The sequence below is a fragment of the Camelus bactrianus genome, chromosome 4, assembly GCF_048773025.1.
Source record: "Camelus bactrianus isolate YW-2024 breed Bactrian camel chromosome 4, ASM4877302v1, whole genome shotgun sequence".
NCBI lineage: Eukaryota > Metazoa > Chordata > Mammalia > Artiodactyla > Camelidae > Camelus > Camelus bactrianus.
This window is the reverse complement of record NC_133542.1, coordinates 77,246,695-77,269,123: the sequence shown is the minus strand read 5'-3', so window position 1 is coordinate 77,269,123 and position 22,429 is coordinate 77,246,695. Positions and strand designations below refer to the sequence as shown.

At 60.8% G+C, this 22,429-nt stretch overlaps 3 protein-coding genes across 15 annotated transcripts in view; 1 reads left to right on the top strand and 2 right to left on the bottom strand.

Moving 5' to 3' along the window:
• Positions 1-79: 79 nt before the first annotated feature.
• Positions 80-21,879, bottom strand: RABL6 (RAB, member RAS oncogene family like 6). Of its 3 annotated transcripts, XM_074362676.1 has the most exons (15): positions 21,506-21,875; positions 13,223-13,357; positions 11,695-11,742; positions 11,075-11,127; positions 10,212-10,303; positions 8,194-8,334; positions 7,573-7,678; positions 6,044-6,147; positions 4,016-4,335; positions 3,642-3,792; positions 2,461-2,676; positions 2,151-2,388; positions 1,654-1,825; positions 855-913; positions 409-743 (listed from the first exon to the last, which is right to left on the bottom strand). In XM_074362676.1, the coding sequence occupies exons 1-15, from the start codon at positions 21,633-21,635 to the stop codon at positions 549-551; spliced, it is 2,160 nt and encodes a 719-aa protein (XP_074218777.1). In that variant the 5' UTR covers positions 21,636-21,875; the 3' UTR covers positions 409-548. The 3 variants fall into 3 exon arrangements, with proteins under 3 accessions (XP_074218776.1, XP_074218777.1, XP_074218779.1); XM_074362675.1 differs by lacking the exon at positions 1,654-1,825 and having other exon boundaries at positions 80-743; positions 21,506-21,879; XM_074362678.1 differs by lacking the exon at positions 409-743 and having other exon boundaries at positions 854-1,325; positions 21,506-21,879.
• Positions 20,867-22,429, top strand: part of LCN15 (lipocalin 15) — a 22,523-nt gene continuing 20,960 nt past the window's right edge. For all 4 annotated transcript variants that reach the window (XM_074362698.1, XM_074362697.1, XM_074362695.1 and 1 more), the window contains exon 1: positions 20,867-21,326. In XM_074362698.1, coding sequence (XP_074218799.1) covers positions 21,183-21,326 — 144 coding nt within the window. In that variant the 5' untranslated portion in view covers positions 20,867-21,182. The remainder of the gene's footprint in view (positions 21,327-22,429) is intronic.
• The window catches only part of LOC105068585 (transmembrane protein 141), an 11,885-nt gene continuing 11,679 nt past the window's right edge, over positions 22,224-22,429 (bottom strand). For all 8 annotated transcript variants that reach the window (XM_074362681.1, XM_074362684.1, XM_074362679.1 and 5 more), the window contains one exon: positions 22,224-22,425. In XM_074362681.1, the coding sequence (XP_074218782.1) occupies positions 22,307-22,425 (119 nt within the window). In that variant the 3' untranslated portion in view covers positions 22,224-22,306. The remainder of the gene's footprint in view (positions 22,426-22,429) is intronic.

The following is a 22,429-nucleotide window of genomic DNA, read 5'->3' as shown; positions in this document are numbered from 1 at the left end:
CCATGTGCCTGGGGCTAGGGGCAGCGGACCTCCCACGCAGGCGGGGCCCCAGCAGCAGGGAGCACACACAGACGCGCAGTGAAACAGGAGAGCTTTATGGTCCGAGTGTTGAAGGAGAATGGAAGGAAACGAGTGTGGAGGGGCTCCCAGCTCGGCCTGTGCATGTGCCCAAGCTCAGGGGCAGGTGCAAAGCTGGACACCGGTTCCGGGAAGACCCTCCCCCAGGAAAGGCGCCAGCGCTGCTCAGTGTCTGCACGCAGGTGCCCTGAGGGTCCGGGGGTGCTGCTGGTCTGCAGCCCTGGCCGAGCCACAGCAGCAAGCGGAGGCCACCCGCATGCAGCAGGCCTGGGTGAGCGTGTGCGGCCGGCGGCGGCAAGCAGGGGTGGGCGGGTGACGAGGACAGCGCCCCACCCCTGTAAACAGCCTCGCAGGCCTCCCTGGCCTCAGTCCCGTCCCTGAGAAGCGCTGGGGGCCAGCTGCCCGCAGAACAGGCAGGCCCAGCGCCCCCAGCACACACGGAGTGGGCGTGTCGCCCCAGGCGGCCAGGCCTAGAGCTCCTCGTAGTCGCCGCCCCCGCGCAGGTGGCTGCCCGGGGCTCCGCCCCCCAGGAAGGCCTCCAGCTCGTCCACCGCCGTCCTCTCCGGGCCCCGCGGCCGCCGCCGCCGCCGCCGCTCCTCCCCGCCCTCCGTCTTGTCCTTGCTCCTCTTGTGCTTGCTCTTCTTCTTGGCGGCCTTTTCTTCCTCCTGGTGGTGGGAGGGGCACAGCGCAGAGTCACGCGGGCGTCGGGGAGACGGCCGGCCCTGCACCCCACGCTGCCGGGCGTCGCCGGCGAGGGCTCGGGGGAGCGCAGGTACCTCTCTGCTCTTCTTCTTCTTTTTCTTCTTCTCCTTCGAGGGAGGCTTGCCCTCCTTATCTGCACGGGTAAGAGCGATGTCAGCTCCCCGTGTGGGAAGCCAGGTCCCCCCCAGGCCTCCGGACTGGTGTGGGATGGGAGGCCTGGGCTCCAGCCTGCAGTGGGCAGGCCGGCAGAGGCCTCTGCCCCAGGCCTGGGTGGGGCTACAAAGGCCGCGGGGCCCCTCCTGAAGACAGGCAGGCACTTCAGCACCAGGACAAGCCTGGGAAGGTCCCCTTCTCTCCATCACGGGGACGAGGAAGTTCCAGTACATGCTCCAGGTGACACTGCTGGGCTCAAGCAGCCCAAGGTGGAGGCGGGGGTGGGGCCAGGGAGCCGTGGAGCTGGCCAGGGCCACACAAGCCACATGTGCTCATCAGGCCTGGAGACCACGCCAGCTTCTTCCACGGAGGGCCACAAACGCAGGCCCGGCCTGAGGGCACAGAGGGGCTCTCAGCCAGCTTGTGGCAGCACTGCCTATACCCCCAAATGCCTCCTGCAGGGCCACTACGACAGCAGCCCCCAGCTGCCCATCTTTCAGCCTGGTCCTGGCCTGCAGCCTTGTGACCCCGAAAGTCTGGGATGTCATCTGAATACAGCTGGACCCCAGGCAGGACTGAGGAGAGCCTGGGACGGGGCTTCTGGCCTCGCTCCTGTGCTCTGGGGCCCCAGGCACTACGGGACAGGTAAGGGGTAAGCAATGCGCCCCCCGCAGCAGGATGGGGAGGGAGGGAGGAGGGCAAGTGTCCCGCCCCGGCTACCTTCCTCGCTGCTCTCCTTGGGGCCTGTCTCCTCCAGCCCCAACCCGAAGAGATCTGAGTCATTCTTCAGTCTGAAGGAGGGGACGGGGGCCTTTAGGGGCAGGGGTGGCTGGGCAGGGATGCCTTCCTCGTCCGTCACATCTGAGAGGTCCTCTCGCACTGGGAACTCACCCTGAAAGGAGGAGCAGGCAGGTTGGCCGCCATGCCCCCAGCAGCTGTCTCTGGACCCCTCAGGGCAGCCCCCTTGTTTCTCCAGCAGGTGCCGAGCACCGTCATGAACCCGTCTAGAGTGATGATGGCCTGAGAGTGGCGGCTATGACACCATGGCGACGCCAAGATGATAGGCTTGGCCTGGCATACAGAGCCCCTCTGGGGTCACACAGGCTGACTTCAGCTTTAGCTCTGCGAGACCCCCACTGCATTCTCATACTTTCACTTTCTGCCCCCCGGCACTTTTCCTGGGCTTTGAGGCAGTGGGCACCAAGGTCGGTCCTCACCACTCTCCGCTGGGCATCTGAGTCGCTCTCAAAGTCAGGGTCATCCATGACGAAGGACAGCATCTGGGCGGCGATGGGCCCTTCAGGGTCACTCTCTGACGATGCCACCTGCTGGTCCTTCCCCTCCTCGCGCCCTTGGGAGGTACCCTCGGTGGGGGCTTCGGTGCCACCTGGCCAGCGGGGCTCTGCAGCCCCGGGAGCTGTGCCCCTGTGTGGCCTCGAAGCCTTGGTGGAGGACCTGCGGGACAAATGGGGGTCACGAGCCCAGCCCTCTGCCCCCAGGGCGCCCCTTGCCTGATCCCCAACTTACGGCTTGGTCTCTGGCTCAGAGCACTTCTTGGGGGCCAGCACAGTGGCCTTGGGGTGCCCTGCCTCCTCCTCTGCTTCCTCCTCACTGGACAGAGCAATGTGTTCCCTAGGGAGGGAGCCCATGGGCGGCTGGAGCCTGCCTGGGGGCTGGTCTTCAAGGTCCACGTCATCCTGGAAACCTGCTACCATGGGGTTTCCGCCTGGGGCCTCCTCATCGCTGCAAAGGAGGGCAGGGTGGGCAGAGGTCACGAGGAGGTGACAGAATGCCTATCCTGACCTCTGGCACCTCTGGCACCAAATGTGGGGCTGCCTCCGCCCTGGGTGCTCACGTTCATCTGGTCACAGCGAAGGGGGACCCCATTTGAGGGTGGTCTTGGGGATGGACCCCCCGCATTGCAGCAGCAGAGCTGCAGCACAGAGGTGAGTGGGGGAGGAGGCACAAAGTGGGGCCAAGGAGAGGGACAGAGACACCCACTGGGCACTGTGGACATCTGAAGTGGGTGCCATCCTGCAAGGTGGTGGGGTGAAGGGTGTGGGCCCCACAGGTGGTGACGGGCTCTAGGGGAGGAGCACAGTGCATCTCTAGAGAGACGGTGAGGGTGGGGATGCGCGGAGCAGGGCTGACCGGGGCCTGGCTATGCAGGGAGAGTGTGCAGGCGGGGGGCCAGCAGGCCCAGGAACTGACACCAGACTCCAGGCCTAAGGCTCTCTCCCGCCCTGACTGGCCACCGCCTGGAGAGAAAACCTGGCCCCGGGGCTCCTGCTCTCACCTTGCCAAGCTCTCAAGTGGCAGCAGCCTGAGACCTCGGCGGGGAGGGGGGGGAAGAGTGCTGACAGGCAGCCCACAGGCAGCGGGACCGAGTCCCCACGCCCAGGAGCTGCGATGAGACTGCTGTGTCCTGGGCTGGCCTGATGTTCTCTGAACTGCAGTCAGACTGTGGCTGGGATCCCTGCCCCCCTTGCAGGCGTCAGGCTCATAGAACCTCGAGGCCCGGCCCATGGCCAGCAGTCCTGGGCCAGCTGGTGTCCCCCGCCCAAGCCTTCCCTCAGCTCCCCAACTCCCCTAGCCCTGCTTTTGCTCCCAAGGCCCGGAGGCAGCGCTGGGCTGCGGGGCGCCTGCCCACTCTGCTTGTCCAACACCAGGAAAGGCAGCAGGGCCCGCAGCCGAGGCCCTGCCCTGACCTGTCACTGTCTGGTGGGGCCTTGGCTCCCGCTTTCTTCTCGTCCTTCGGGGGGCCTGTGTCCTCCAGGAAGCTGCGGTCAAGGCCATCTTCAGGAATAAAATCCTCCACGTTCTGGACTCTTGCTGGGGCCTCCGCAGCTGGGACTGGCTCTGTGGACCAGACACCAGCACTCGCTCAGTGCCCACCGAAGCCGGGCGGTCCCAGGGGGAGCTCACAGGGCTGGGCCATGAGCAGGGTGGTGTGGGGCTGCTCACCCAGGAGGAAGAAGGGGGACCCTTTCCCAGTCCGCGAAGGCTCTGGGACCAGGGACACAGTGCCGCTCCCCACCTGGGATGCCTGCACTCACCTCCCAGGGCTGCTCCCAGGGCCTACCTGGGGGCAGAGGGGCTGCCTCGGCGGCTGGCGTGGTCCCAAACAGCCGCGAGATAATGCTGCGCCGTGGAGGTGGGGCGGGGGCCACGGGGTGTGCGGGGGGCAGTGGGGCCTCCGAGGGGGATGGGGGTGACGGGCAGGCCGAGGGGGCGTGGATGGGCGGCTGTGGTGCTGGCTGGGGTGTGCTGGGACTGGAGCTCCCCGTGGACACTGCGCTTGGAGGCACCACAGGGGACTGGGAGCCCGAGGACGGGCTCTGCCCGTTGGTGGCTAGCGGGGACACATGGCCACGGCTGCGTGCCTCCATCATCTCAAGGAAGCTGAGGGGAAACAGGGCAAGGGGTGAGAAAGCCGCCTTCCCTGCATCTCTTCCTCTGCGGCTCCTCGGAGGCTTCTGTTAGGGTGCTGATGGTGATGAGGTCCCCGCCCTCAGGCTCAGAGCCCCTCCCCACAACCAGAGGCCTCTGCCTGCCTTTCAAGGTTTCCCAGCACAGGCTGGCCGAGAACAAGCCCCAGGGCAAGCCCTGGGGCACCCCAGGCTGGGGTGACCGTGCACACGCAGACCGGCTGGGTGTCCTGGCTGCTCTTTAGGCACAGGCACTGGCAACACGAAGAAAGGGTGTCCTGGGAGGGGAGGGGGGAGGTGTGCGTGTGTGCGGCAGGCTTTGCCCCCATTTGTTACCTAGGCCTGAGGGGAGCTTTCAAACAAGTTCTGGGATGGAGACCTTGTAAGTGCGGATCATGGCGACACCCCTGCCGAGTCCCCAACAGCACTGCTTTCTTCCAATGGCCTAGCCCCTGGAGGCTGGCTATGGGCAGGCGAGCCTCTAGAGGTCCCTGCCATCTCCCCAGGGACCACGTGCTCAGTGGCACCAGGTGTCCAAGGTCTCAGGCAGAGACCTGGTACCCCGCCAGGGCCATCCTGAAAACACCCTCCCCCAGAGTGACTCCTGCCACTCCCTCTCTCGCTGTTCCAGAACCAACAGCTGAAGCTGGCTCTGGGGAGACCCGAAGGCCCTGCCTGGCTGGGCCCCAGGCCAGGAGCACAGGTGGGGAAGCAGCTTGCCCCCCACCCTCAGCTCTGACATCTAGGTAATTCAACAGAACAAAGGAAACACCTGTTTTTAACGGTAGTTCGGGGTTATAACTTCCCCCTAGAAGTGAGTGCTTCTGCTAGGAGCTGCAGCACAGACGGGCTGCCACCTGCTCCGGGCGTCCTGCTGGAAGTGTGCAGGCACAGCCAGGACAACGCGCCCTCCCTCCCTCCCTCCTGCCAAAGACCAGAGGTTTAGCTCCCTCCCAAGGTCCTGGAGGTCTCTACACTGGCGTCAGTCCGGGGAACTGCGGTCAAACTAGGGATGAGGCCTCGGCTGGAAAATGTCAGGGCAGCTGGCCTTGCTGGGGCCTCGGGTGGACATACGGCTTGGGTCAGCGGCTCCCCACACCACATGCTGGGTGGCCAGCAGGCGAGGCTGGTCTGGACAGAGGACGGTTGGAGGCAGGCAATCGGAGTGTCAGTGTCTGCATCGGGCCCCCGTGCCCGCACCCCCACCCCCAGCCAGGTGGCTACCTGGGGGCAGCGGCTGCAAAACTGTTTCTGGTGGCCTGAGGGTCTCACTGTGCCCCAGTTACACCCAATCACGGCAGCAAAGCGCTCGGTGGGCAGGGGTAGCGGGACCTGGGGGTCTGCCCTGCCCCCAGCCTCAGGGAGAGTCAGCAGGAGCCCAGGATCTGCTTCTCAAGGAAGGGCTGCAGGCAGGGCGCACAGCAAGGGCCACCCTCACCCCCTCCCCTCCCATGGGGTGGAGGCCACATCCAAGGCTGAAACAACCGGATCTCTTTAAGCAGCACGACTCATCCCAACGGAGGGAGCTACCCGGGCTGGGCGGCATTCCCACTGCTCTCCGGCTAGGCACAGACCCAGGCTCAGGACCTCCAGCCTGGCCCCCAGGGCACACTTGCCACCTTTCCGGCAGAGCCCTGCCTGCAGGTCTAACCTCCAAGGGCAGGCCCCTGGGGCCGACGTACATGTCGTAGTTCTGGTCCTCCGTCTCCTGCTGCACCGACAGCTCCTCCAGCGTGGCGTCGATGTCCAGCTGGTTTGTCTCCAGCTGCCGCAGCAGCGTCTCCCGCTGCAGGAAGTAAGCAGACCCCTGAGCAGGGAACGTCACCACGGAGGGCTGCCCCTTCAGCCTTGTGGCCCCATTCAGCCAGCCAATGACCAACAAGGGCTCATGGAGCTGAGCCGCAAGAGTTGGGAGCTCCCTGTGTTGCCCAGGCGGCCAGCATGACGCCCCGGCCACTCCGTGGGGCTCCAAGGGCAGATGTGCTGTGAGCAGACCGCCCAGGGACAGCGCCCTGGTCACACAGGTGCCCCTGAGGTTTAAGAGGCCCCGGTGCTTGCTGAAAACTGCCTTCCTGCGTCTCCGGGACCAGCCGGGGTGCGCACACGCCTCAGCTTTGGGGCTCGGACCTCACGTGCGCCTCAGCACAGCTTTCAACAGTGGGACGTCCTGAGGTCCCACCTGCGATGCGAGGGGCTGTCGGTCGCCGCCCCGCACCCACACCGGGGGGGCTTTCCTTGCGATCTCTGTGCACGTTGGACTTGGATAAAAAGTTAAAGGGATCCTTAGAGCAATGCAGAGGGACACCCAGGGTCCCAAGGGAAAGACTGGGTGGAGGGTGCGGCACATGTCTGCGAGGTCCGGATGCACTGAAAACGCCCGCCGCCCCACGTCTCTCCAAGAGGACAAGAGGAAAGGAGAAGTGGCTGTGCCCCCGAGTGGGCTCTGTGTCCTGGAGGAAGGACAGAAACCACTGTGGCTGTAGGAGGGCCCTAGGTCAACACCCCAGTGACTAGCTGTGTGGGTGACACGTGTCCCCGCTTGTGACAAGCAGGGCAGTTGGTCTGTGGTCTTGTGCCTGAAATCCCATCACCCACCTAAGACCAGACAGACCCTGAGTCAGGCACGTCTCAGGGCTGTCACAGCCCAGCGCAGAGGGCCGGTGAGAGGGCCCACCAACCTCAGTTCTGTGGTCTTGACGGAAGCACCGTGGAAACATGAGACCCTGAGACTAGGGGGAACCGAGCCAGGGCCCAAGAATCCTGTCCTTCTCTGCAGCCTTCCTGTCAGTCTAAGACCACTCCAAAACAAAAGAGCCACTAAAACAACAGAAAGCTGCAGACCAGGTGGAAGGAGAGACTTCTCGAGCTCATTGCTTCTGCTCCTGCCAGACTGGGGCCAGATCCACAGCAGGGGACACAGTGGCCCGGCCACAAGGGGGATCAGACGGGCCCTGTGCTGGGGCTGCGCACACATCTGCGGTGAAGATGGACTGGCGCAGGGGCCAGTGAAGCTCCCAGGCAGGGGTCAGCGCAGAGGCGAGGGGTCACAGTGCCCACTGGTCCAGGTCAACGGTCCTCAGACCGAGAAGGACAATTAAGGACCCGTGTCCCCTTGTGCTGGTCTAGGTCTCCGGCCAGCCTGGCAGGGCCCTAACTGGTGGCCCCACCCCCCATGCCACGCCGCACCGGCCGGCCCCGCAGGCGGGCGCACCTGAAGCTGCAGGAACGGGATGTTGAAGAACCTGTGCAGGTACTTGAGGCCGAAACTGTTCTTCATGGACGACTCGGCGTAGCGGAAGTAAGAGGAACCCGGAGGCCTGTTTGCCAAGAGGACAAAGACACAGGGACAGGGTGGCAGGGCCAGCACCGCACGCAGGCCGGGCTGTCTCCTGCAGGCGCTCCCGTCAGCTGGCGCCCACCAGGTGATGCCGGGACTGGGCTGATGTGCCCCCATCCGCCCCAGCAGGACTCCACTGCGCCACGCCTGACCCTGGCTCTGGCCTGAGGCATGGAGGGAGGCCGCTCCGCCTGGCACCTGGGGCTGCTCAGTGCGGGGAAGCCAGTACCCAACCCCCGCCCTGCCCTCCCTCCAGCTTGGCGCCCCCTCCCTGAGCTTACCACCACACCCTCCATCTCAGCCTGGGCCTCTCCAGCCTCCACGGGTCCTGCCAGCATGGACCGGAGGGCCGGGTGTGGGTAGCGCAGGGAAGCTGGGGGTGGGTCAGAGGGCCGGGGTCACGGGGTTGTGCAGCTGGGCGGGGCCAGGGCTCGAGGCAGAGGAGGGCCCAGGCGGGAGTGCCCAGGCAGACAGGCTGCGCAGCCGGGCACCCACCTGTCCAGGTGGTCGATGAGGTCACGCACGTCGTTGGGCAGGATGACCCGGTGCTCGCCCATGTCGCGGTAGTTGCCCAGCACGCACACCGGCACGTGCGTCGGCACTTTAGGAAGCTCCCGGAGGATGTAGTTGAAGGTCCTCAGGAGGCGCATGTGGGGGGAAGACGAGCCTTAGCTTTGGCCTGAGACCCCCGCCCACCCCCACAGCCTTGGGGAAGTGCGTGGGCGCCCGGATCAGCACCCCACCAGCACCCTCCCGTGTGAGAATCAGGGGACCACCCAGTGGGTGCTCTTGGACCCTGCAGATCCTCCCGCCACCACATCCCACAAAACAGCCTTAGGTTCTGCCTCATGTCCTCCCTCGATCTGTCTCTACAGCCCAGGGCTCTGCTCTCAGTGGGTGTGGGGCTCACACCTGTCTCCCCATCGGCATGAGCGTGTGGGAGAGCCGGATACAGCAGCGCTGCGTCTGCAGCCTGAGTTTCCTCCTATTCACACGCAGTGCTTTACTACCCTCAGAAGGGCCGAGCGTGTCTGCCACCCGTCCTGGGGGAGTCTCCTGCCCCTGCCGTTAGGTGCACTCAGACACCAGCTGCTGTGCCAATGGCTGCGTCGGTGGCGTCCCCCCTGCTTTCCTTCTGAGTGACGGGGCTCTAGACCATGTCTGCACCGCCTCCCACCTCATCAGAGCTGAGTACCGGGTGTCCAGGGTCCTGGGATCCAAGAAGCTGCCCAGCCCCCAGCCCAGGACCACCTGCCCACTGGACACCAGCCCCTGGGCCTCACAGGCACACGTGGTCCCGCTCTCCCCATGGGGTCCTTCTGGCCTTCGGCTCACAGCTCGTCTAGCCGAGGCTACAGGGACATGAGGCTGACATGACCACTAACAGTGCCCAGGCCAGACTCCACCTAGGAACAGCCCTGCCCATCCCCACCCCCCGTGGGAGCCGAGGAGGCGGGACTGCCGCTTCTCACAGGTGTGAGCTCGCCAGGCCCCACCCTCCTACTCCAGGTGGTCCAGCCTCCCGGAGGCCTCCCAGGTGTGCTGGTGGGCAGTCCACTGCGCGTCCCTGCAGGCGGGAGGGCGGGTGTGGGGCCCCGTGGGCTGTGGCCGAGGCTGGCGCAGCTGTGACAGATCCCTGGGACCTGAGCCCCTGACGGGAACCCTAGGGCTGGCGTGTGAGTGTGCAGGAGATCTACCAGCCCAGCGGAGGCGTGAATGCATCCTGAACAAAGGCGTGCGTGGTTACAGCTCAGTGTCAGAGCGACACCCAGAAGAGAGCCTGGCTAGCCCCCGCAGTAGTTTCTGGTGACAGGATGGGTTTTCCTGTGAGCACCGGTGACCCAAGCAGTAACAGTAATACAACTCAAGCAAACTTCGCTGGCCACTCCCAGAACAAGCCGTGGGCTCCGCCCTCAGCATCCTTCAGGACTCCCATTTTCGGTGGTGTGCAGGCCTGAGACTGCTGTCCCAGGAAGGCTGGTCCACAAGGCTGGCCCTTGGCTGGTCTGGGAGTAGGGGGCCCGGGCCCGGGCAGCGGGTCTCCAGCCACGTGACTCAGCGCTCGATGGAGAGGACCCTGGGCGCCGGCGAGGCTGTCTGCACATCCGCCCGCACCGCTCGCCTGCTGACCCTGCTCTGCAGCCTCCACCGCGATGGACATACGTGTGTCCTGCTGGCAAGTCCAAGAGCGTGGGGGTCTTGGGAACCCCCAACTCATGGGAGCCACTTGCTGATGCCACATTTTAGACAGTGTTTGCAGGAAGGGCTGCAGGGCCATGGAAGGTGAGGGCCTCACCCACCCTGGCCTGCGGCACAGATGTGGACACCCCGACCTGGCCCCAGATACACATGCTGAGATGCCGGGACCTCCAGGCCAGGGTTCTGTGCGGCCGGACGGCCAGCAGGCACTGCCCGTGGCTGGCCCTCCAGAAGCCCTGTGCACCATCACTGACGCCGGCACAACCACCACCGTGGGCCTAGCAGGCGGCGTGGTGCCGGGAGCCGGGCCTCACCACTGCTTGGTGATGTCGAACATCATGACCACCCCGCTGCAGTTCTTGTACACGTCCAGGAACTCGGCGTCCAGGGCCATCTCGGACTCTGCCTGGGGACAGGGGGGACCAGGCATGAGACGGTGCTCCAGGCTGGGCCCCTCGGGTGAGCACCCTGTCTCCTGGAAAAGGCTGAACAGGGCTCTGATAACTGAAAAGACAACAGTTAGTTTCATTTTGGAAAAAAAGAAAAATGTAAACGCAACATCGTCTAGCGTGGAGAACACACTGTGCCTGCCCTCTCCCTGGGGTCCCTGCGCCACCGAGGCTGGTAGCACCCTGCCCTCAGGGCTTGCAGACTCTCCACCATGGGTGCACATGCCGGAGCAGGCACGCTGGGGCGGCTGCAGGGCTAGGGGCAATGGAAACACATGCCCAAAAAGGGCCAGGGGCCACTGAACCTTCCTGTCCTAAGCGGGAGCCTGCCCGTGGACAGGAGAGAAGGGTCCTTGGAGACCGAGAGAAAGCCCCCCAGACGGGCAGGAAGCAGTGGCAGCCACAAGGAGCACCTTGCCGGAGCCACACCTGAAGGCAGGGCCTGTGCTTTGAAGGGCCGAGGCCACTGTAACATGGACACAAAATTCGGCCAGTTCGCCTAAATACCTCTCAGTCACCCCAACTCCGTGCGGCGTCTGGCACGTGTGGCAGCAGCTCAACCCAGGCACCCTGCAACACGACACGGGCAGCACAAGGTGGCCCCGAGTCCACCAGCACCAGTGGGGACCCCGGGAGGGCCAGGCCGGCAGGCGGAGGGGTCTGAAGAGCGGGGCCGGCTCACCCCCGCCCCCACCATTGTGGGCCACATGGGAACAGACACTGCTTACCTCCTGGGGGTCATTCTCCATCTTCAAGCCGTCGCCTCGCTTTTTGCATTTTCCTTAAGAAAAGAGACCAAGTTATGGGGTGGAAGTGCTGGGCAAGGAATGCCTGAGTGGGGGGCAGCCCCCCCTCCAGCAGACGCCTCGCTCAGCAGCGCTGGAGCCCCGGAGCTGCGCCTTCTCAGCCGGCACAGCAGCAGCCCCACGGGAGGCAGGACGCAGCCTGCCCCGGGAGGCCTCCCACACAGTTCCAGCCGCCCCCATTCAGATGCAGTGCTTCCTTCCCAGACTGACAAGGACCCCGCCCTGGGCCAGCCCTGCCCAGCCTTCGAGGCAGTGGAGGGCCCCTGAGCTGGTGCCCAGGATGGACGAGCTCGGCTTGGGGGTAAGAACCCAGCGCCATCACCATCCCTCCCTTCGTCTCAGGTGCTGAGTGAGGAGGAAGGGCTGTGTCACCCTGCGAGTCCCGGAGAGACAGCACGCCAAGACAAACACCCAAACAAACAGGAGTTTATGAAAAAGCCGACCTATGAGGAGGACAGGCGGACGAGGGCGGACAGCGTGCCTCTCACGGAACAACAGCAGCACAACAGAGAAAAGCACGTTAACAAGAAGACGCAACTTACCTTTGTCAACGACATCCCAGACTTCAACTTTCACGATGTCGTCGGTGGCTGAAATAAGGGGAAAGAGTAAGGTCAGCTCCCAGCGCGAGCATCTGCTTCACGAAGACGGGCTCCCAGGGGCGGTGCGGATGTCGCCGCCCCCACCCTGCACCGCCCCTAGGGGCGCGCCCCCGCCTGCCCAGGACGCCCCTCCCTGCAGTGCAGTGGGGCCTGGCTCCTCCCTGGGCTTTTGCTCAGGTCTCAGTGAAGGATCTTGGCCCGCCCTCAGCTGACACTGTCCCCATGTCCCGGAGGCCTGCCCCCAGCCAGGCCCACACAGCCAGGAGGGGTCTGCACCCAGAACCCAGGCCTCCGCAGGCCCACCGGGGGTGCGAGCCCTTGGCGCTGCAGTGGATGTTATTGGGGCTGACTGCCCTCCCAGCTCCACTCCATGTCCATGACCGGCCTCGGCTTCATTGTGAGGGAGGTCGGGCGATCAGCAGGGAGAGCCAGACTCTCCAGGTGTGGGTCCTGCATCACGCTTCTACCAGAATCCTTTGGAGGCCAAGGCCAAGTGGAGCTGGCTTGGGACAGGCCCTTGCAGGCCCACCTTTCGCTTTTATGGAGAGGCCATGTCCATGGTTGTTTCCCAGTCATGCAGTGACCACTGCACCTCTCCCGAGGCAGTGTTCTCTGCTCCATGGGAGCTGAGGGCCAGAGGAGCCGACTCTGAACGGCTAGTCTGGGGTTCAGGCCTGTGCCACACCTCCAAGCAGTGAGCCAAGCACAGGGACAGTTGGCTCACTCCCCACCCCGAGGATTCCGCAGGGGAAGGGACGACGTGGGGAGCTGCTTCTGTGCAGCTGGCAGGCAGGGCGATGCTGAGTCCACGCTGCTGTCCTGGGACGCACTGGACGTCACTAAGAGGGAGTCAGACTCCCACAAAGGCCCCAAGTGTCCTGCTGGCGGCCCACTGGCTAGTTTTTTTAATGGAAAGGAATGTTTAAAATGGCTCAAAGGCCTTTTGCTTTTATGATTCTTAAACATGCAAAGTGGCTTCTCTGCTTCCCACAAGGGTGCCACATGGTCAGAGGAGTGCAAGTTCCGGCCCACCGGGCTACCACCGGGAGGCCGCAAAGCGATCTTGCAAACAAACCACCTCCAGGACCCTGCAGGGTCGGGCACTTCACAACTGAAGCCAAGAGCTGGGCCTCAAGGGCAAGGAGCCCCTTCTGCTTCCCTGGGGCCCGGTAAGCAGACTGCAGCAGGGGTGTGTCCCCGCCCAGAGGGGTCCCCCCCAGGACACCTCGTGTGTTAACCCAGGAGTGTCTGCCTTTCCAAGGTCTCCAGGATGAGTGGGCCCAATGGCCCAGCTCCCCAAGGGACTGAGTCTCCATGGCAGAGGGGACTCCCACGTGTGTGCAGTGTTTCCATGACAACACTAGGTGAGGGGAGGCGATGGCAGGAAGGCACCCCCCACCCCAAGCCGGGGCACTGTGCCCGCGCGGCCTCCTGGGAAGTGCCTGCCCCCGCAGCGCCCCGCCCTCACTTTTGTAGTTCCAGTGGATGCTGGTGACCTGGATCTCCTGCGTGGGGATGTACTCCTCCACGAACTTCTTGCCCTGCAGCCGGTGCCACAGCGCAGTCTTGCCCGTGTTCCTGTCTCCTCGGATCACAATCTTCACTGGGGGAACAGGACAGATCAGGGAAACAAATCAGACCAAAGAGCTCCTGCGCACAGACGGCGGCCTGAGTGGCGGGCTGGCCGGGGAGCTGGTGAGGGCGGGCTGGCTGCGAGCCCCCCCCCACCAGGGGACAAGGCTGTCAGGGCTCGGGGCGGGAAGGCCTGGCCCCGCCCTCCCTCCCCGGCCCCTGAGGCACTTCTCCCCAGGCAGGTGGTCTGACCACCAGAGGACTCTGCACCCACAGGAAAGCAGTCTTCCCAGGGCCGGCGCCCCGGGGGCCTGGGGCTCTCAGGCGCAGGCGGGGGTCACCACCGCAGCACCCTTGGTTCTTACGGTCTGCTCTTAACCTACTTCCCCACAGCCCTGGCACTTGAAGCACACGAATGTGCAGAATGCCGGGCGCCTGGAGACCACGCGCGGGGTGGAGACCACACGTGGGGTGGCAGTGAGAAGCCTGCACCCTCCTGTGCTGGCTCATCAAGTCTTTAGGAGCGGCCGCCTGCGTGTGGGGCGTGAGTACGGCGAGAACCGGCGAGAACCAGCCCGTAGGCAGCTGCGTGTGCGCGAGGACGGAGCAGGTCGGGAAGGGCCCACACCGTGCCAGTGGGACAAGTGGGGATGGGAGCACAGGGGCCAGGTCTTGAGGCCCTGCAGGAGGGGACTTCCCGCTGCCTCAGTGAGAAGGCACGGGGTTCAGCAGAAGAGTGTTCTGGAAGGATGATGGGCGGCTAGTGCCATGCAGAGCCCACCGGCAGGGGAGCGGTGGGAGAGGAGCTGACAGCCTTTGGTGGAGGGTGGACCTCAGGGGAGGGAGATGGGGTCAGCAATGACTCTGAGGTCCTGGCCCAAGAACAGGTATGGATGGTGTCCCCGTCAGCGAGACGAGCAGCCCGTGGTGAGCAGGAGGGGCTTCTGGACCTCCAGCAGACGCGAAGAGCTTGGTCGGGGAGCTTGGATCGGGCCGGAGCTCCCTGAGCAGCCGAGCAGGCCGAGCAGACAGTCGACGGTGCTCCTGCCTGGGCCGGCTGTCCTGGCACCTGACCTGGCCAAGCTGCTCCTCCCCGCTCCGGCCACTGCCCAGCTCCTATTTCAAGGCCCCTCTGTTCTCAGGGACACTTCTAGGAACCTGCCCACCTGGCTCTGCGTCCCCGGAAACCCCGCTCCAGTCAGCAAGGCGTGTCAGTTGTCAAACTTTAAACCTCTCTGGTCCAATCTCAGGGACGCCCCTCTCCCACCCTCTTTATCATGCCGCCAGAGAGGGCACAACTGGCCTCTGTTCTCAAGGTCACAGGCAGCCTGGCCCTGAGTCTGGCCAGGGGCCAGACATGACCTAGGAGAAGAGTCCAGACGTGTCCCTGATGGAAATGCAGCTCTGGGAATGACCTGGGTCCGAGCGGGCACCGAGCTGGCCTGCAGGGGGTGCTCGGCGCGCACGGGGTCCCGGCAGGAGCCAGGATAGACAGACAGGCTGCCTGCAGCCCAGCCCTGCCGGGGCAGGCCCCCACATCCCCAGGAGACCACTGGCCAGGCCGAGCGAGGGGGACAAACCCAGCATGTCAGCCTCCACGTCTTCCTAAGAGCCGGCCGGGGCGCTCCCTGTGTCCGTGGAGCTGGACCTTGCCTGCTTCTTAGCGCCGGCTTCCTATTTCCTGCTGCGGTTTCTTATCTTCTCGGAGCTTCTGGGAGGCAGGTCTGTTTACTTTCCAAGTTACTTCGTCTTTTTGTGTAGTCTTTAGATTCCTGCTTACACTTTCAAACCTCTTGTTTCTTTAAATACATCAAATGCACTGACTTCGCACCCTGTGAAGCCTGAAGTCCTCAGAGGCCTGGGCCAGAGGCCGGCCGGCCGGCCCGTCGCCCCCACTCACCCCACTCCCTGAGAGCTTTATCCTCGGCCCTCTTTGAGGAGATTCGGACCACCACCAGCCGGGAACCTGGGAATGCCGTGAGGAGAGTCTCCACTTGATTTGGGGGCCTCAGAGATGCTTTTGGGGCAAACCAACCTGGAGGTCACTCCCAGTGCTCGGGGGCCCAGCTGTGAGCGGGGCTTTCCCACTGGACGCCCACCCCGACCCCCAGGGTCTGGCAGGTGCCCTCCAGGAGAAGGCAGCCTCAGAGCCGCTTCCCTCCCAGCTCCCACTTCCTCTGCTTTAAAGTCAACCAAGCTCAAGAACTGAGTGACGTATTAATGTTTTTCTGCATGTTTTATTCAGACCTTCAAAAATGTTTCTAGAAGCAGGGCTGCTCAGGTTACCGGCTTGCTCGTACTGCCTGAAACAGAAGCTGGCTGCTGCGGGAAAAGCCAGGGCTAGTCTAGTGTTGTTTTCTGCACATAAGAGCATCCTGACAAAAAGAAACTGGCATTCCTGATTTCGTGTTAATTTTATAAAGCAAGGAGAGGCTTTCTGTCTGCCTCTCCCCCTGTACTTTTTATTTATGTGTGTGGGGGTGGAGCTCCACACACAGACACGGACTTCAGTGAAAGTGCGGAGGCTCTGTCTTGGCCAGGACTGTAAAAGGAGCGCCCCTGGCGTCTCTCACTACATACAGGTGCGGGCTGTGGGAGATGCCCTCGAACGGGTAGACATCTCCTTCTGCTGTTCCTACTTTGCTAAGAAGTGGGCTTTTCTCGTTTTCTTTCTTTTCTGTTTTTTTGTAAATCACGGATGAGTTGAATTTTATGAGGTCTCTGCCTTATCCCCACTGAGATCATGCTTTTCTCCTTAACCCACTGGTAAGTCTTACGTATCTTCTGGTAAACAGTCCTCGTGTCTGGGGTGGTCCTGCCTGTCCCAGCATGATAGCTAGTTACTACTGACATTCTAGTCCAGATCCGTTTCCTGATGCCCTGCCAGGCACTCACACCCACGATCACAGGCGAGAGGCAGTCACTCTCCAGCTGTCCGGTCCTTGCTCTGACATTGACAGTTACCGCAATGGACGCGCAGCGCCTCTGCCCACGGCACCGGCTCAGCGCTCTGCTCTCCGAAGGGCGGGCGGGCCTCCCCAGACTCTCTGCTTCTCGTTGGGTCAGTCTCTAGGATGCTGTCCTGAGTTTTCAACTTACTGGCACAAAGTCATTTGTAACATTTTATGTTCTAAAACTTTGTAGCGTGGCTGTGTACTCTTCAGCATCCATGATACCTGCTTTGTCTTTCTAACTGACCTCCGCAGAGGCCTGCGTCCTTCCTTAGCCGTGTGCACACCCCGTGTGTTCTGCTGGTTCTTTCTAAAACCCACCTGCTGCTGCTTCTCTCTTTGCCATTTCCTTCCTTTGACTTTATTGGGGATTCTCCTGTTCTTCTCGTACGTTTTCAAGCTGTATTCCCAAGTCAGTGACCACCACGAGTATGTGGGGCATTCATTATCACTGAATTACAAATACTTCTTTGACCTGTAAATTACTTAAAATATTTTTAAGTTTCCCCCAAACCGCTGCCTCTTTTTGTTTTTCATATCCAACATTACTCGCTGAGGCCGCAGACCGTGGCCTTTAGGGGACATCCTCTTAGGTGTCTGTTGAGATCGCTGGTTCTCAGGAGCTCTCTGGTTTTGGGGGGAGCAGGTGTCTGCTTCTTCACTGAGGCGCCGCTGACCCTTCTCACTCTGGCCCCGCCGGCTGCTCAACGCCACCACGGCTCCAGCTAAGGGACTGTACACGGGGGGCAGCCTCCTTGTGGCTGACCTTCCCTCCTGCTTTGCCTCCACAGCCCTGCTTCCAGCCCTCTGACGGTGTCGTGCTGGCTGGGCTGCTTGCGCACTGCGCAACCAGACACAGGTCTCCCCGCAGACTCTCTCTTCTCTCTCTCACCCGGTGAGTCTGCTTGTTCATGGGCACCGGGGGTGGTGGGGGCGGACAGAGGCAGGGAACCCAGCCCCAGTGCGTGTTATCATTTCTAGTCACTGCCGCCCCCACCTTCCTGCCTTCTTTCTCATTGGGCAAGCTTTTTTTCAGTGCCTTTTCCCACCTGGTATTTCTTTGGCAGATCTGCAATCATTCCTATTCTCTGAACAGTAATCTTAATAAATGTCTCCATCCTCCACTGCACTAGCACAAGGACTGGTGGCGGACGCCTGTCCGCTGGTCAGCTCCAGCTGGGCTGGGTGCTGACTGTGAGTGTTCTGGCTTCTCCTTCCACACCCACACCGGTCACTGTCACGTGGCCACTGTGACCGAGACTTACGTACCTGTTTCCGTGCTGACCTGCACCCTGTCAGCCTCCTCTACCCCAGAGCCCCACGTCCGTCTGAGTGGAGCACGTCCTCCAGGTTTACTTCCGCGGGAGCCTCTGCACGGGAGCCACCCACTTTAGGGTGGAGCTGGGATTCATGCTGCTCCCTCTGGAGTAACTGCCTACTTGGTGCAGATTTCCAGGCTGACCGGGACCTTCCCGCAGGAACATTTCCACCACTGTGGCTGTCAGCTGTGCGCTCAGGTTCCCGGCTGTCCCTCTGAAGGCAGTCTGTTTGCTCTGGTTGCTTCTTTTTCATTTTGATGTTCTGAAATCCCAATGATGTGTTCAGCTCTGGAAGCTGTAAAACCCCAGACTTGGACTCCATGGAGTTTCCTGTACTTCGTAATCTACAGAAAAGACTCAGTTTTCATTTCTCCAGTAACCACCCTTCTCCATCCTAGCGATGCTTTCCTTCCGAAACAGATCGCAGGTGAGCCAGGACCTGCCTCATGCCAGGCCACGCATCTCCCTCTGGGGCACCACCTCCCTCTCCCGCTGGGTGTCGTGCAGCTTCGCCTGCCTGATAGCTTTTTGCTTTAGTGACCCCGCTTTTCCATTTTCGGAGGCTCCCTTTGGTTCTTTTTCAAACACAACTTGTCTGTTCAGAGTATTGATGTAATCTGAGAACAGTTTCCTTCTTTTGTATCTTGACCAGTTTTAACATATATTTGCTTCTCTTCACCTGAAATCCTTTTAAAATTTGAAATTTATTCTTCAAAAAAGACAATCAGGGTGAAAAAGAATATGAAAATGAATATATGTATATTCATGTATGACTGGAGCATTGTGCTGTACACCAAAAGTTGACACAACATTGTAAACTGACTATAACTCAATAAAGTTAATCAGAAGAAATGCTAAAATGCCAGAAATAAATAAAATAATCTGATTTCACCCATTAAAAAAGTAATCAGACTCTACTTTTAAGTTAAAAAGTCAAATCAATCTCAGAACCTTAGACACCGGCTCAAATTAACTAAATAAGTGATGCAGTGGAAAACCAGATTCACCCACGAAGTGATAAGACGACCTTTACTTAAGAAACAAGTGGCAAACTAGCTGTTTTACTGAACAGATTAACTCTCTGCCTCTATCCTATGTCTTTTCTTTCAAAGTGAAGCCACAGTGCAGAAGACACCAGGATCTACTACAAAACCTCACCATCTTTCCTGCCCCCTGACCCGATAGTAATTCACTCACATTCCCACACGTTTCCAATAAAATAGGGAATCTTTAAAAAATATTTTCATACCACCCCCCCCCACATTTGTTTTATCTTGGATACAAATGATGCAATCACGCTGCACGAGACACAATATAAATCCCAAAGGTGCCCTTTCATCGGGCCACCAGCAGGGGTCGCTCGACTCCCAGAGGGCCCACTCCAGTGCGTCTCCCCCCACCCCACCCCACCCCACCCCACCTCCCTGCAACACGGCAGTTGCTCAGGGCCCTCTAAGGTTCTGGTTCACAAAGTCCCCAGGACGGCAAGGTGGGCCCCAACCCAACCCCAACCCGGCGCTACTTCTCGGCCCTCAGACAGGTTATCTGGTTCCATACACGTCATGTTTAGTGCCTCCTGTCTGCCTTCCCGGAATGCAAGCTTCACAAGGCGGAGACTGCCTGCTTTCTCACAGATGAACACTCATCACTGATGGACACTCAATAAATATTTGCTAAATAAATGAACACTAGGGAAGGAAAACCTATAAAGGAAAATGTGGCAGATCATGGGCAGCAAAGGCTCGGGAATTTGCAAATCGGCCTTGCTGGGCAGGTCAAGTAATCTGCCAAACTGTTTATTTCCAAAGAAAAAGCTCTTACCCTGAAACCAACCTTTCAAAGGTTTCTCGGTAAGGAAGTGTCTAACCCCATTTTAAGTTCTAGCACTGAAATCTGACCAGCCAGGACTCAGCTGTCCCAATGCCTGGAGGCTTTCTTGATAAGGATGCAGTCGTGAGCAAGGGCAGTCTGGACGAAATCCACAAGACTGACCGGTGCTCCGTCTCTGCACCAAACACAAGTGGGTCAAACAGCAGGAGCTGACCAGCTCAGACAGCATTCTTGCGCTCCACGTGCGGAGGACTTCCATATCAAGAATGTGGTCCAACGTTCCATGCAGGTTTTGATTATCAGTTTGAAGTGAACGCTGGGACTCTGCGTGTCACAGGCATCACTTCTCATCACAGCAGCAGAAGAGAGAATGACTCATCTGCTCAGGGACAAATAACACACCTGGTAATCATCAACTTGTACCCGTAAAAATCCTGAATCTACAATGGTCATACTGCTACTGTGGTCCCCTAAGGAAGATATCTTGGAAATCAAATACTAGAAAAGTTTTATTTTACTGACTAATAGAAGAAATAAAAAAGTTTCAGAGTTGCGTATTAGCCAAGTACAGGGCCAACATCGCCCTAAAATGGAATGCAGGTCCAGCTCTCAGGTCCGCTCACCTGCACCACCTTCCACTCACTTTGTTCCCCAAGATCAGAACCTGCCCGTCAGCTGCCTGAGGCGGATTTCTTCTCCAGAATGACTCCCATGCTGTCTCTACTTTTTACTCCCCCAACTCAGGACTAGTGAGTGTGCTCACCAGGGAGTGTTTTTCAGAAGGTGAACATTTTCCAGATCTAATTTCCAAAGGACTAGAATTGAAATTTTAAAATAATACCATAAGTAATAAAACTAAATAAAAGAACCAAATGTAGATTCTAAAGATTTGTGTAAATGAGTATTTTGAGTTATTATTCCCTTCTTTGAATCTGAGACAAATACATACAAAATTGGGTAGAATACATGTAAAACAATCTTTCTTTTAAACCCAAAGTCTTTCCAGTCAGTTTCTTAATATGCTACACTGTTAACCGAAATACAACATCACAGAGACTGGAAGCCTCCCACCACTGAAGTGGCAAAGAGTGGGGGAATGTCCAATATCTTGTAGCAATGTATGGAAATACTTAAGAGAAAAATAATTTAAAAGCCAAGAACAACATAAAATCTTTATATACTGCTAGCAAAGAGCCAGCAAGATGCAAAAACTTCAAAGAGGTCAAGAGGACAGTCAGCGTCTAGGAACTACACAATTTACATAATTTATAACAGGGGACTGGAAACGTCCCCGGGCTCTCTGGGCATCTGGTAATGACTCCTCCCTCACGCAGAAGAAAAGTCTCTACAACAACAAGTAAGGATCCCCGTGCGTTCTGGAGCTTTCCTAAATATAGACCCTACAAATGCTTCTTTAAGGGGGGGGGGAGGGGACAAGAACGTGTGGCGTCGCCGACATTCCCTCTCCAAACTGAACATGAAGTCCACAGAGAAAAATCCCACACCTCAAACCACCGGAGTCGGCGGAGTCCTCCGCTCCTGCGCGTGACCACCCAGTTCACGGACGGAGAGCCCCACCACCCACTCAAGAGGTGTCACAGACCACACAGCTCTCCCCACATTATGTAAGAATCCCTCTTAGACGAGGTCACCGAGGCCAATCGGGGTACCGCAGACGCAACACAAACCTCCTGGACGAAATCTGACTGTGCAGAGTGATCGCACGAATTTCCTATCGTGCCAGCATTCCTCCGGGATGACCCACAGGTCAGAGGGGAGCGCTGCGGGCCAAGGCGCCCACCCTCCGGCCCTGGAGTCCTCTAGGACCTCGTCTCCGGCCAGCATCACCTCCCGACCCCAGATGAACGCCCCTGGGGCGCCCGCAACCTGCCCGGCACAGGTAAGCGCTCAGCACATCTGAACACAGACCGCGAGGCCCTCGGGGCGCGACGAGGCCCCCAGCGCTTCCCGGGCTGGGCGCGACCCGGTTTCCGCCAGTCCCAGGCGACGCGGCCCCGGCCCGCGGACCCCGCGGGACGGCGCCCTCCCGCCCCCGCCCCACTGTCCCGTGCCACTCACTGTTGTACTGCACCCCCTTGGCGAAGCGCCTCTGCAGCGCCTGGTTCATAGACTGCAGCCCTGCGGGGATGTTCTTGTCGCGGCCCGGAGCCTGCTCCGACCCCACAAGCTTCTTGAGCGCGGAAAACATCTTCCCGCTCCCACGTCCGAGCCCGGCGCGGCCCGCGAGCTCAGCGGTAGCGGCGGCGGCGGCGGCACGGCGCGGACCGCACCATGTCCCGGGTCCGGCGACCGGGAGCCTGCCTGGGGGCGGCTCGGGGGCTCAGCCGCGGCGGCTCTTCTCCGGCTCCCGCGGCTCCTGGCGCGGCCACTCTCCCTCCGTCAGCGCCGCCATCTTAGCGCCGACTCGGCGGGCGCGCATCTACGGGGCGCCGCGAGGACCACAGTGGTGCTGCGCGCGCCGGGAGGTGCGCATGCGCAGGACAGCGTGGTCGGAAGCAGGCTCGGGGCGTGTGGATACGGGGCGTCGCGAGGGCCACGGGAGGGCGGCGCTCGCCAAGGTGAGCCCATATGCGGCGCGGTGCGGCGCGGGGCCGCGGACTCTGCTGTCCCGCCTTCCGAGCTGCCTCCCGGGTTTCAGCTCAGCCCAGAGCCCCATCCGCATCCCTCCCCAGACCCTACTCACCCTCACCGCTCAACCCCCGGGCCCATCCACATCGAACAACCCACGAGTTCCCAACGTGATCCCCCACATCTGCGTTCCCCCAGGTGCCCCGCAGTCCTGAAAAAAATGTTTATTTGTGTAACCAATGCCAGCTGGGGGGCGGGGTGTGGGGGCGGGGCGGGTTCCTCCTCTTCCTGTCACTTTTTCTTCTTCTTGGCCACCTTGAGCCTCCCTTCGATCAGCCGCCGGGCCTGCCTCTTGATCTCGGCCCGCGAGGGCACGTAGCTGTGGTCCACGTCGGCGAACTGGAAGGTCTCTGC